Below are 12,718 nucleotides of genomic sequence, written 5' to 3'. Positions count from 1 at the left end.
GATCCACAGGCAGGGCCGGTGCAAGCCCCCCGCCCGCCCCAGGCAAACCCCCCCCCAAACCGCCTGCCTGGGGGGGGGGTCGACACTTACTACGGCACGGGGGGGGGGTGCGGGCGATACTGCGGCAGGCGCCCGCACCCCCTGGAGCGCTGTACCTGCTGTAGCTGATATGCAGCTTCCGGGTGCTGCGAGTCCCAATCGTCCTCTCCATCCTCGCTGAATCCCCCCAGCGGGCAGTGTTGATTCACCCCGGGCAGGATGGGATGCTTTCTGGAACCTCTCTATGGTACCTCGGCGGCTCAGTACCGCCCTCCAGTGGCCGGCGCCCTAGGCAAATGCCTAGTCCTGCCTAGTGGTGGCGCCGGCCCTGTCCACAGGTTGCCTGAAAAATATGAACTGTTGGTAGATCTTGAGGACTGGTTTGGCCACCCCTGATCTAGACACTCCAGCTGCTTAAGGTTCCCTCCAATCCAGGCTTCATTTTTAAGGGTATGAATCATAGGGACAGTCAATAAGTTGTAATCAAAAGGCCAACGCTGAAAAAGGTTGACACAAAAAGTAGTTTGAAACAGAAGAGGTCAACACTTAAAAAGGTTGGCATGGGCTTTTCACTTTTTTTAGGTGTCAATGTTGACACCTGTGCATGTGGACCCCCAATTGGTGTACTGTGCACCACTGTCTTCTATGTTATGCAATTTATACTTAAATAATTGTCCAGTATCAAAATGCCTTTTGTATAAATTCATAGAGCGGGTCCTATAAAAGCCTCTGGTTTGTACTCCACTTATTGTGGTTTAAGCAATCAGCTGACAAGCAGAATGATTCAGTCTTACCAGATCCACAACCAAAGAGAGGGATGCCTTATTTACAAACCACACATATGTTATTTCCCATGGCCTTGGTTAGCCCCAGATGTTTTGTTGAAAATGTAGCAGTGGATAGTTATTATTTCCAAGAACTGTCCTGCAGATACAGTCCAAAGACTTGGTTCAGGATTTCAAAGTAGCGGCTCCATTCCCCAGGGCAGGAGAAGGGGGCATTATCACTTTGGGTACAAATTAGAGGCTATTATAGGAACAGAAATGCCCATCCCAGCAGCTTCACTTTCTGGCATAGTGTCTGTTAATAAAGAAAACCACTAAGTGTCATAACATGAATAAGGGGCACAGCTGTGGGCATTATGTGTAAGAGGCACTACTATTGTGTGCATTTTGTGTAAGCAGTACTACTGCTGTGGGCATTATGGGCCTGATTATGGTTGACTCTGTAAGGTGGTAAGATCATAGCTACCGGGTACCAGAGTGCCCGCCCTGCCAAAAGAACGCCCCCACCACCGTATCCCTCACAACCATGCGAGGGGATGTGTTATGAAAACACATTCCCTCGTATGTGCCCGCAGCAGGGGAACTCATTCGATGGTCAGCAACCATCGAATGATTTCTCCTGGGCTTAAAAAAATAGTGGAGACTAACTTATATTTGCGGGCTCTGGGACAAAGACAGGGTGGGCGGCTGACGTCATGTGATGGGGGGTATTTAACATGGGAAATTTGTTCTACCACCTCTCCATTGTAAGCCCTGTCCCTGGAGGTTATCCAATTAGCCCCAATTAGCTGGCATGTCACGGCAGATCATAGATACTGTTTCAAAACCAGGCAAAACAAAATCCTTAGAAGACCCTTTTTGGATAAAAACGGGACTGCAGTATCCAAAAACAGTGTTTTCAGGAGTACATTTTCTTTTTCTCTTTAGACCCAGTTGAATAGCCAGAAGAAAAATATCAGAGAAACATTGGGAAAAATCATAAAAACCTTAGTTTTTTACTCCCGAAGCTTCTTCAGAGCTACTTAGATACTTTTGATGCTCAACAATTAATTGCAAACTGCATACCATAGAGGGCAGTGACATTCACACATATACACACATTTGTCGCCAATAGCTTCAATTTTTTTAACTCATTCTCTCTCCAGTGATGTATTTATATTAGGGCTGTTATATTTCTCTTTGTGGTTTATATCTTTATTTGGGGTCACCATGTTGTACAGCTGATTAGGTTACACAGCCTAGTGTAGTGCCTGAAGAAGAAATATTGGTTATCTCTTACAAGTTTTTGCTCGGCTTCAGTAACAAGGCTTAAAATATATGGGCATGCTTAACGCTCATGTGCAAGGATATCTAAAACAACCTTTTTGGCGCTTTAATTGAAACAATCTCTATTTAAGAATAGTGTCATCATAACAGTTTCTTACCACTCCTTCGGGGTCCACTAATAGAAGATGCTTGGGCTGCCCTCTGTGCATGCCAGTTAAGACATATTGGCCAGGGTTTGTGATGCTATCCCTCACCAGGAAGTCACCATCTCTCTGCAGGAGCTTCTCTGCTTCCCTTCTGCTCATCTTTCCTTGATACCATGGTTCCCTCTTGAGTTGCTCTTCCGTTGGGGCAACAGGTGCTCTCCTAGTGGGTGGACTTGGCCACTGATCTTCCAGCTTTTGAGCCTCAGAGAGGCCAGACTCGTGAAGTTTTAGAGCATCTTCAAATGGTCCTGGTAAAAAAAAAATTATGATATATTCTTAATTTTGACTGCAGTATTGTCTTTAAGTTTAATTTGACTTTACTCTTATCTACTACAACAGTAAAATAATCGGTGAGATTTAATAGGATGAGAGATTCAGAAAGTGAGAGATTTGGGAAGAAATCTCCAGCTTTTTTAAAGCGGCAATCATTTACACTACATAATCACACTGGTTTTGCAGTGTAAATGATTGCCGCTTTAAAAAAGCTGTAGATTTCTTCCCAAATCTCTCACTTTCTGAATCTCTCATCCTATTAAATCTCACCCAATATGTACTTTAAATTTACTAGTCATACTGGAAAGTTATATTAAATGAGGTAAATATATAACAGGGCAATAATAGGCAGTGGTTAAATTCAAGAAGAAAAAAGCTGCAATTCCTAGTTTGAAAATAATGTCACCAAAGAAAATAGCTTTATTGGCATAGAAAGTTTGTGAACTTGTGAACTTTACATTGTGCATTAACATAGGCATGACTGTGCATACAGCAGGGTATACTAATAATACTGCTTTTTCCCCACTTCAAATGTGTTCTGCATAGTCAAGTACTCGAATGTTGATTAATATTGAAACAAGCATGTAACTCCTGGCAATGAGAATGTAAGTAATAATATGTAATAGGTATTACGGGATGTGGTATAATATGTCATGGGCATTACGGTGTGTTATATAATAGGTAATAGGCATTATGGTGTGTTGCATAATATGTAAGAGGCACTACGGTGTGTGGCATAATATATAATAGGCATTACGTTGTGTTGTATAATATGTAATCAGCATTATGGTGTGTTCTATAATATTTAATAGGTATTACGGTTTGTGGCATAATTTGTATTGGGCATTGCCGTGTAATGTCATACAATGTATTGTCAATGTGTATTGTCAATGTGTAATGGGCATTACAGGGTGCGTAATCTTGGTGCAGTGTGTCTAAGGAGCTTTACCTAGAGCAGAGTGCGATGTAATGTGAATTGGTACTAATATGTGGCAACGCCCCTTCCCCACACCCTACATTTTTGCCTACATATAGTCAAAATGGTAAGGAGGGCCATGCTACACAATTTTGTTTCCTTATGATTAGTGTATGCCTTTTCTAGACCTTCTACTAGTCACCATTTACTGTATTATCTCTGTATATACATTTGTAAGAACTATAACTTACCAGACTGTTTAGTTAGTTTATCTCACACACACACACACATGCACACACACACAGATTCTCTCTCCCTCCCATCTAGTACAATTGGTGTTTGCTAGAAATCTTTCATGGATTCAAGGATGAGGTCCCATCGCCACACAATAAAGGAAAAAAAGACACACTTTCCTGTGGTCAAACATTTCTGCAGCCCAGGACACAATCAGGATCATATGAAAGTGATTATACTAAAAGGAAATTTCAAATCACAAAGGGACAGGAGGGTCTGGGAATACAAATTAATGACAACGTTTGACACCCTTAACACAGGACTGAATCTATCCGAGGGATTTATGGCCCACTACAACATCTGAGGAATCTGGCCCAGAGAGAGTGAGGGCATTGGAGCTCTAACTCTGGTCTGTCATCAACTTAGAGACAATAAAACTTTCACACTACTTATCTACAAACTAATTAAGGACTCAATTTACAAGCTCATTCTGTTAGTTTGTTTTGTTTTGATCTTAAGAATGTCCATCTATCACATCTTGTTCCTACTCTGCTGTGTATATATATGTGTTTCTTCACACACCTTGTTATACCATGCCTGAGGAAGAGACCTAAGTAGTCTCGAAAGCTTGCATTTTAACAACATTTATTTTTGTTAGCCATTAAAAGGTATCATATTTGCTAGATTGCTATTTTGTTTTTCTCACTGAGGAACAATAAAACTTTTCTTATCAACTGGCTAACACGGTACCAAACTTTTTTCTTTTGTCTAGAAATCCTTCCACATGAAGAAATATTGTTTACAGTGTATTTAAACACCGAAGTGCAGTGGCAAATGCAGGATTTTCATGGGGGGTTTCCGGATAGATAGAGATATATAGATAGAGATATATAGATAGGAAGAGCAAGAGAGAGTGTCAGGGACAGAGGGGGACAGAGGGGGGCTGCGGAGGGGGAGAGACACGGGGCTGAGGAGACAGGGACGAGGGAAGACAGCAAGAGGGCCCTAAGCACACAGGGAGAGGGGGCTGGGGAGATAGAGAAAAAAACCTTGTCCTGTCAAGTATTAACTATTCATTTATTTTATATTGTGATTTATATGGTGACATTTCTTTCAAGATTATGGAATATAATTGAATAAATATTTTATAAGGATCACGCTCGGTATCATATTTTTGAAGAGAGCAAGCAATAAACCTATTTCACTATAACATATTATGGGTGAGATTTAATAGGATGAGAGATTCAGAAAGTGAGAGATTTGATAAGAAATCTTCAGTTTTTTAAAGCGGCAATCATTTACACTTCAGAATCAAACTGGTTTTGCAGTGTAAATGATTGCCACTTTAAAAAAACAGGAGATTTCTTCCCAAATCTCTCACTTTCTGAATCTCTCATCCTATTAAATCTCACCCAGTATGTCTTTAATAATAGTAGATCTTCCCAGATGCAGTGTTCCTGTCTGTTTTAAATCCTTCCACATATCTTAAACTATGTGAATAAACTATGTGAACTATGAGAATTTATTTTGAACTAGGCAACTCCCTTTATGTCTATATACAGTACATTGGGAACGTAGCCAATATTTATAATGACCACAACTAATTACATATTAACTCAGCACACTGGCACTGCAAATATATAATTTCTGTATCTTTAGAAAGACTGAGTCGGTTATAAAGCATATACTGTACTTTGTTCTTGTCAAATTTTATGCCTTGCACGAAGGACCCTGTTGTTGTTACAGACGCAGAAAGTATGCCGGGCAAGGCCAAAGACATCAGCAGATTCTGTGCAAAAATGTTCTGCATCTTCTTAACTGAGGTTGTATGGAATAAAGGAGATTCCTTGCTGAGTTCTTTCTAAGTGGACGAGTCTCTGAGCAGGAGACAAATGGCCAGGTTTTGCGCCTAGGAGGTCATTCTGGTTGACTCGCAAAGCTGTGAAGCCAGCTTAACCGACCCAACTAAACGCCGCCCCCTCCTCACCATAGGCGTGCGCAGCACATTTTATTAGGGGGTGCACCGTCAAAGGGGTGTGAGTAGCTCCACCTATTGGGCATGTCTAACACCGCCAATCAGGCGTGTCTTCCGTCATCTATTGGCACTCGCTACAATATAAAAAGTCTCTCAGCCACAACATAATCTCCTGCCTATTTCAGTTTTCATCTTCTAATTACGCTGTGTAACACTAACAGCACATGCAAATAAATTCATACACATATATGGATGACACAGGTATGTAGTAATATGACAATGGTCTAGTACAATTACCAATGCAAACACACATTATCGATTGATGGGCGCTTCTTTAAATGGAATACAGTTCTAAAAAGCAAAAGTCTTTGGTTAAAGGTATTGTTGGTATTGCTAGCGGCAGGGAGGTGTTCATAAGGGTGGGCACAACATTAGGGGGTGCCTGTGCACCCTTAACACTCAATGTGTGCACACCTATGCTCCTCGCACAGCGAATGACCTTGCACATTGCACATGCGTTTGGATGTTTTGCGTAAACTTTCATTTGCAGCCTTGCAAGCCCAGCAGAAATCATTCACCCATTAAACATTGTCATACTCTGCTATGCCCTTACATATTCTGTCGTAATGACAATTACACATTATGGCATACACTGTAATGCCTCTTACACATTATACCACACACCATAATGCCCATAACATACGATGGCATACACGGTAATACCCATTATACATGATGACACACACCGAAGTTGTCAGCGTGGTGGGGGTAGCGTAAGGGCGCACAGTGCCACACACAAAAAGGGCAGGGTGCATTTTGAGGTTTTAAAAATGGGCAGGGTGCGGCACCCTGCAAATGAAGCTTAGAACACTATGCATATTGCCATCTTATTTTGAGACATATGGAATTTAGACAGATGTTGTTGTCCCAGAAATTGGGCTTTTGGGGGAAAAACACCTTGACTTGTGGGAGTGACATGGGATTGTTGGGGGTATGATATAAAAGCTCTGTGTGATTCTGGGTAGTGCAGTCAGGAAGGAGAAAAGATGTTTCTGATGCAACCAGCATGGGGCTGGTGCATGTATTGCTGCTGCTGCTAACCATCACTGTTGTAGTAGCTGGGGTAAAAATCAGTGGGTGGCATGGATTACCATTGCAGTTCCAAGAACCCCTGCATTAGGCTTATGGATTCTCACTTTGGGGGCGATTCTCTAATACAGAAATGCGGTAAAAACCCCGTTATCTGGGTTTTTACCGCATTTGTGTATGCTCTAACCCCCCTTCACAGTGGCAGCGCTGCGGAGGGAATCGCCAGCTTCCCTGCAGAAGCCTATGGGCTTCTTACCGCAGCGCTGTTTGAGGGATCCGTCAAGATCCCTCCCAGCATGCCCTGCGGCCGGCGCGTCACTCTGCGCATGTGCAGATGGACTCCCGAGTCACAGACCCGGAAATCCAGTGCCGGCGCTGCATCGCAAGGGACAGCTCTTATCGCATATGTGACAGCATATGCCGTTATTAAAAATGCGGTGGCCGGCGAAGGGGGGGGGGGGGGCGAAATAGGTCTCAAAGGTTTAAGCTAAATTATCCCACCCTTTAGCTTAAACCTTTGAGTGCCAACATCTCTGTGAGAGCTGTGCAAAATATTCCCTAAAAATGCCAGCGTCACTCACATTTGTTATATAAAAAAGGGGTACTTATATGTTAGTTGGGCGCCCACTAAGCAATTTGCTGCACTCGCAACACTATATAAGATCAACTCCATGCCGACATAGGGTATGAGTGTACTAACTACAGTGGCCGCCCAACTAACATATAAGTACCAAAAAAAGATTTGTGTCAAAAAAAGCTTATATTTCCTATATAAGGTAAACATTACAGGTCATTATATGATAGATAACAATGTTTGCTTGACAATGTTCACACCTATTTTGACAAATTCACTTGGTACTTTGCAGTACTTTAGACATTGGTGGCTCGGAATCAGCTGAATTACATGACAGGGTATTTGTCAACTCGCTGTGACCCTTATATACCAACCCCCCCTTTTCCCCAATAATAGTCCACACCTTCATATTGGATTAAATTGGCCACAGCAGCCAGCTTTATTAAAACATTAACAACAATATATAACCAAAACAGTTATTCATGATCCCCACACAACCCGCAAAGGTGATCCTCGAGGCCCAAAAACCCCTAACAATCTGGCATACATCTCCGAGCACCTCCCTGACCCTTTTTACCCCCAGCCGTTGAGCAGGCTCGAGGGCACCGATCTGCATAGACCCCGTGCTCCTTAATGATGTACCCACATAGCCTCACCCTGAGGAGTCCAGCCCCCGCCATGGGGCCCTCCCCTCCACAAAAACCAAGCCTCCATGATCACCAACCTCGAGGATCCCCTCCGCCCTGGCCACCGTGACAGATAATAAACCTACCCTAAACTAATACAATCATTCCCACTAACCTTAGCTACAGGGAGGGTGGGTGGGAGCTTCTTGATCCTTAACAAAATGTCTGACCTGGGGCTACGTGAACCCCTCAATATATACTATCCTGCCACCCCGTTAGGCCCCTCCCCCTCCCCTATGTCACTACTCAGTCACACCCCCCTTACAAACCCCTTTAGTCTTGAACCCACTATGCTCCTTCCAACCCCTGTCAAGTGGGCCTCCCCCTAGGCTCTGCCCCAGTCCAGCCCAATACATGACAGGGTATTTGTCAACTCGCTGTGACCCTTATATACCAACCCCCCCTTTTCCCCAATAATAGTCCACACCTTCATATTGGATTAAATTGGCCACAGCAGCCAGCTTTATTAAAACATTAACAACAATATATAACCAAAACAGTTATTCATGATCCCCACACAACCCGCAAAGGTGATCCTCGAGGCCCAAAAACCCCTAACAATCTGGCATACATCTCCGAGCACCTCCCTGACCCTTTTTACCCCCAGCCGTTGAGCAGGCTCGAGGGCACCGATCTGCATAGACCCCGTGCTCCTTAATGATGTACCCACATAGCCTCACCCTGAGGAGTCCAGCCCCCGCCATGGGGCCCTCCCCTCCACAAAAACCAAGCCTCCATGATCACCAACCTCGAGGATCCCCTCCGCCCTGGCCACCGTGACAGATAATAAACCTACCCTAAACTAATACAATCATTCCCACTAACCTTAGCTACAGGGAGGGTGGGTGGGAGCTTCTTGATCCTTAACAAAATGTCTGACCTGGGGCTACGTGAACCCCTCAATATATACTATCCTGCCACCCCGTTAGGCCCCTCCCCCTCCCCTATGTCACTACTCAGTCACACCCCCCTTACAAACCCCTTTAGTCTTGAACCCACTATGCTCCTTCCAACCCCTGTCAAGTGGGCCTCCCCCTAGGCTCTGCCCCAGTCCAGCCCAATACATGACAGGGTATTTGTCAACTCGCTGTGACCCTTATATACCAACCCCCCCTTTTCCCCAATAATAGTCCACACCTTCATATTGGATTAAATTGGCCACAGCAGCCAGCTTTATTAAAACATTAACAACAATATATAACCAAAACAGTTATTCATGATCCCCACACAACCCGCAAAGGTGATCCTCGAGGCCCAAAAACCCCTAACAATCTGGCATACATCTCCGAGCACCTCCCTGACCCTTTTTACCCCCAGCCGTTGAGCAGGCTCGAGGGCACCGATCTGCATAGACCCCGTGCTCCTTAATGATGTACCCACATAGCCTCACCCTGAGGAGTCCAGCCCCCGCCATGGGGCCCTCCCCTCCACAAAAACCAAGCCTCCATGATCACCAACCTCGAGGATCCCCTCCGCCACAACGCATGGGGTTAACCCCTTTACCCCCTGCGTATCCGCCACAAAGCCACGGCCACCTCTACCCCGTCCTGTATAGCCAACGCCCACATATCCATACCCACTGCGTTCAGGTGGACCCCGTCTTCCCTCCAGAATGCGCCCAACCCAGATTCCAACTCTAGGTGGCGCACCATCACCCCCCCATTCATGGCCACAAATTTACTAATGGCCCTGTTGACCTTGATCCTAGCCTTGTTGATCCTCTCCACTGAACGCGCCTCTCTCCACACTTTCCTGGGCACTATGTCAGACCATACTGTAATGACTTTCGGAAATAACGCCCACAGGCGCAACAAATCAAACTTTATATCTCTAATTAACTCCCGGAACGGCCTAACCCCCAAATCGTTACCACCCACATGTAGCACCAAGATCTCGGGGGGCCTGTCCAGCCTCACGAAACGATGGAACTCTGGTAGTACGCCACTCCACACCATGCCGCGCTTCCCCAGCCAGCGGACCTCGAATTCACGGCCATCCAACCCCAATCGTCTTCCGTTTGGTCTCATCCCGGCCCGAACGGCGCCCCAAAAGACGTAAGAGTGTCCCATGATCCATATGAGACATGAAGGTTGCCCTAAACATAAAGAAAATAAACAAAACAAACTTCCAATAAACCGCTCCCTGCACCTTATAGCATACCCTCACATAGGATTTGAATCGCGCCGAATCCCATCTTCCAATCTTCTTGATTAAATCCTCCCCAAGACCTAAGCGAGCTGCCTCTGTGGCTGCTCCTATCCTGAACGAGTGCCCTGCATATTCCTGCTCCCTAAGGCCTAACAACCGCAGCCCCTTCCTAAAAACCCCAATAAATTGAAAACGGGAGAGAAATGACCCGTCAGCATGTAACAACAATGGATCACTCAATTGCCCCTCTGCAAACCTGCAACCCTTGAACACTCTGAAGCATTCTACCGGGCACATCAACGAACCCTGTACCTCAAACAACACCACCCGCTTACCCCTGCCCAATTGGTCAGTTTTCGACCGTCTAATGAGAAATTCCACCCTGTCCGAAAACAACGAGACCTCCTCGTCCCTGAGGCCACCGGGTGTCCTTACGCTTGGACTGACCAATTCCCCTAACCTCATTGCTCCAAAAAACGCCCGTGAAAATGCCAATCTAAACAGGTTGGTCTCGTAAACAGAACTACAAACTGACCCCAACTGTCTGCCCAAATCCTGCAATAGCTTAAAAGAAACCGGCCTTCTCTTATCCTGCACCGCCTGCCCCCTCCTCCAACCCTTAAGTGCCCGTGCTATCAAAAAACCCTTAGTGGCGTCCGGCCTCGCGCTGGCCTTAAAACCAAATGCCAAGGCTGCCATGCACCTGCCTATCTTTGCCGCCGACCACCCCATCTCCTTACAATGGCCTATGTACAACAACACCCTGATCTCATCCTCTCCCTCCGGCAAACCCACTGATTCGCACCACTCATTCCATTGCTGCCACTCCTGGCAATAGGCAGACCACGTGCCAGGTGCGAGCGAATCCTTGATGAGCTGCTCCACTATTCTTCCAGCAGCTCCCAAAGGTGCATCGGGCAATCGACCCCGTCCTGATCCGCTCCCGGTGCCAGCTCCCTGAAACGATCCCACTGCCAACGAGACAAGGAGTCCGCTATACCATTAGCCACTCCCGGAACATGCCTAGCCACCACCCAAGCATTCAAAGCTAAGCACTCTAGCACCAATCATTGTAAAACCTTAACCACTGGGGGAGATGATGCCGACAAGCGATTGACTGCCTCCACTACACTCATGTTATCACAATGAAAGCAGACTTTCTTGTCCCTGAATAAATGCCCCCAAATCACCACTGCAACCAGTATGGGGAAGAGTTCCAACAACGCTAGATTCCGAACCCAACCCCGAGTAATCCATGCCTCCGGCCATTTTCCTACACTCCAATGACCCTGGCAATAGGCCCCATAACCTACGCTCCCGGCCGCGTCGGTAAACAGGTCCATATCAAATGCAACCACCGTGTCTGACATCCACATGGCTCTGCCATTGAACGACTCCAAAAATTCCGCCCACACTTTCAAATCATCACGCAACTCCCTCCCTAACCTAATAAAATGATGGGGGGAAGTAACTCCAGCCGTCGCCCCTGCCAGGCGTCTGCTAAAAATCCTGCCCATTGGAATAATGCGACATGCAAAATTTAATTTTCCCAACAACGACTGCAGCTCCCTCAACTTGATTTTCTTCAATCTCGCTGCCCTCCCCACTTCTGCTTTAAGCAACGCTAGCTTATGTGTGGGTAACCGACACTCCATCTGCACAGTGTCAATGGTAATCCCCAAAAAACTAATCTCTGACTTAGGCCCCTCAGTTTTTTCAGGGGCCAATGGCACCCAGAAATCTGCTGCCACCCGTTCCACGGTGCACAGCAATAATTCACAAACCTTGCCGTCCCCTGGGCCAATGCACAAAAAATCATCCAAATAATGGATAATTGACCTGCACCCTGACACGTCCCTAACCACCCATTCTAGAAAGGAGCTAAAGGCCTCAAAATAGGCACATGACAGGGAGCACCCCATTGGAAGACAACGATCCACAAAGTACCCTCCCTCCCAAAAACACCCTAACAACCTAACGCTTGCTGGGTGAACAGGCAACAATCGAAAGGCAGCCTCTATGTCTGTCTTTGCCAGCAGGGCACCCTTCCCAAAACTCTTAACCCATTGAACAGCCTCATCAAATGACGTGTAAACGACAGAACAGATCTCCGGATCAATACCATCATTCACTGACGCCCCTTTAGGGAACGAAAGATGATGGATGAGGCGAAATTTATTCGGCTCTTTTTTGGGCACCACCCCCAATGGTGACACTATCAAATCCGCCATAGGCGGTGATGAAAACGGACCGGACATTCTCCCCAGCTGCACCTCCTTTTTTAACTTTTCCCCCACTATCTCGGGGTGTTCCCTTGCTGATTTCAAATTACCCTTAAAAACCCCCATCCCCGCAACCTCAGAAGGAATTCTAAAACCATCCCTAAACCCCTCTTCTAACAACACCGCCGCTTGCCTGTTTGGGTATCTATGCAGATAACCCAGCATCCTTCCCAATCGTATTGGAGTCTCCCCCTTTAGAGGTAGCCTCCCTCGGTTTTCCCCTGAAACACTTGTTTGCTCCATGG

At 45.9% G+C, this 12,718-nt stretch overlaps 1 protein-coding gene across 2 annotated transcripts in view; it reads right to left on the bottom strand.

Annotated features, from left to right (window-relative positions):
- Positions 1 to 12,718, bottom strand: part of SHC2 (SHC adaptor protein 2) — a 76,073-nt gene that overhangs the window by 6,244 nt on the left and 57,111 nt on the right. For both annotated transcript variants that reach the window (XM_083181188.1, XM_083181196.1), the window contains exon 11: positions 2,249 to 2,544. In XM_083181188.1, the coding sequence (XP_083037314.1) occupies positions 2,249 to 2,544 (296 nt within the window). The remainder of the gene's footprint in view (positions 1 to 2,248; positions 2,545 to 12,718) is intronic.

This window comes from Crinia signifera, chromosome 1, assembly GCF_055691185.1.
Source record: "Crinia signifera chromosome 1, ASM5569118v1, whole genome shotgun sequence".
Lineage (NCBI taxonomy): Eukaryota > Metazoa > Chordata > Amphibia > Anura > Myobatrachidae > Crinia > Crinia signifera.
This window is presented reverse-complemented; position numbering and strand designations above follow the sequence as displayed.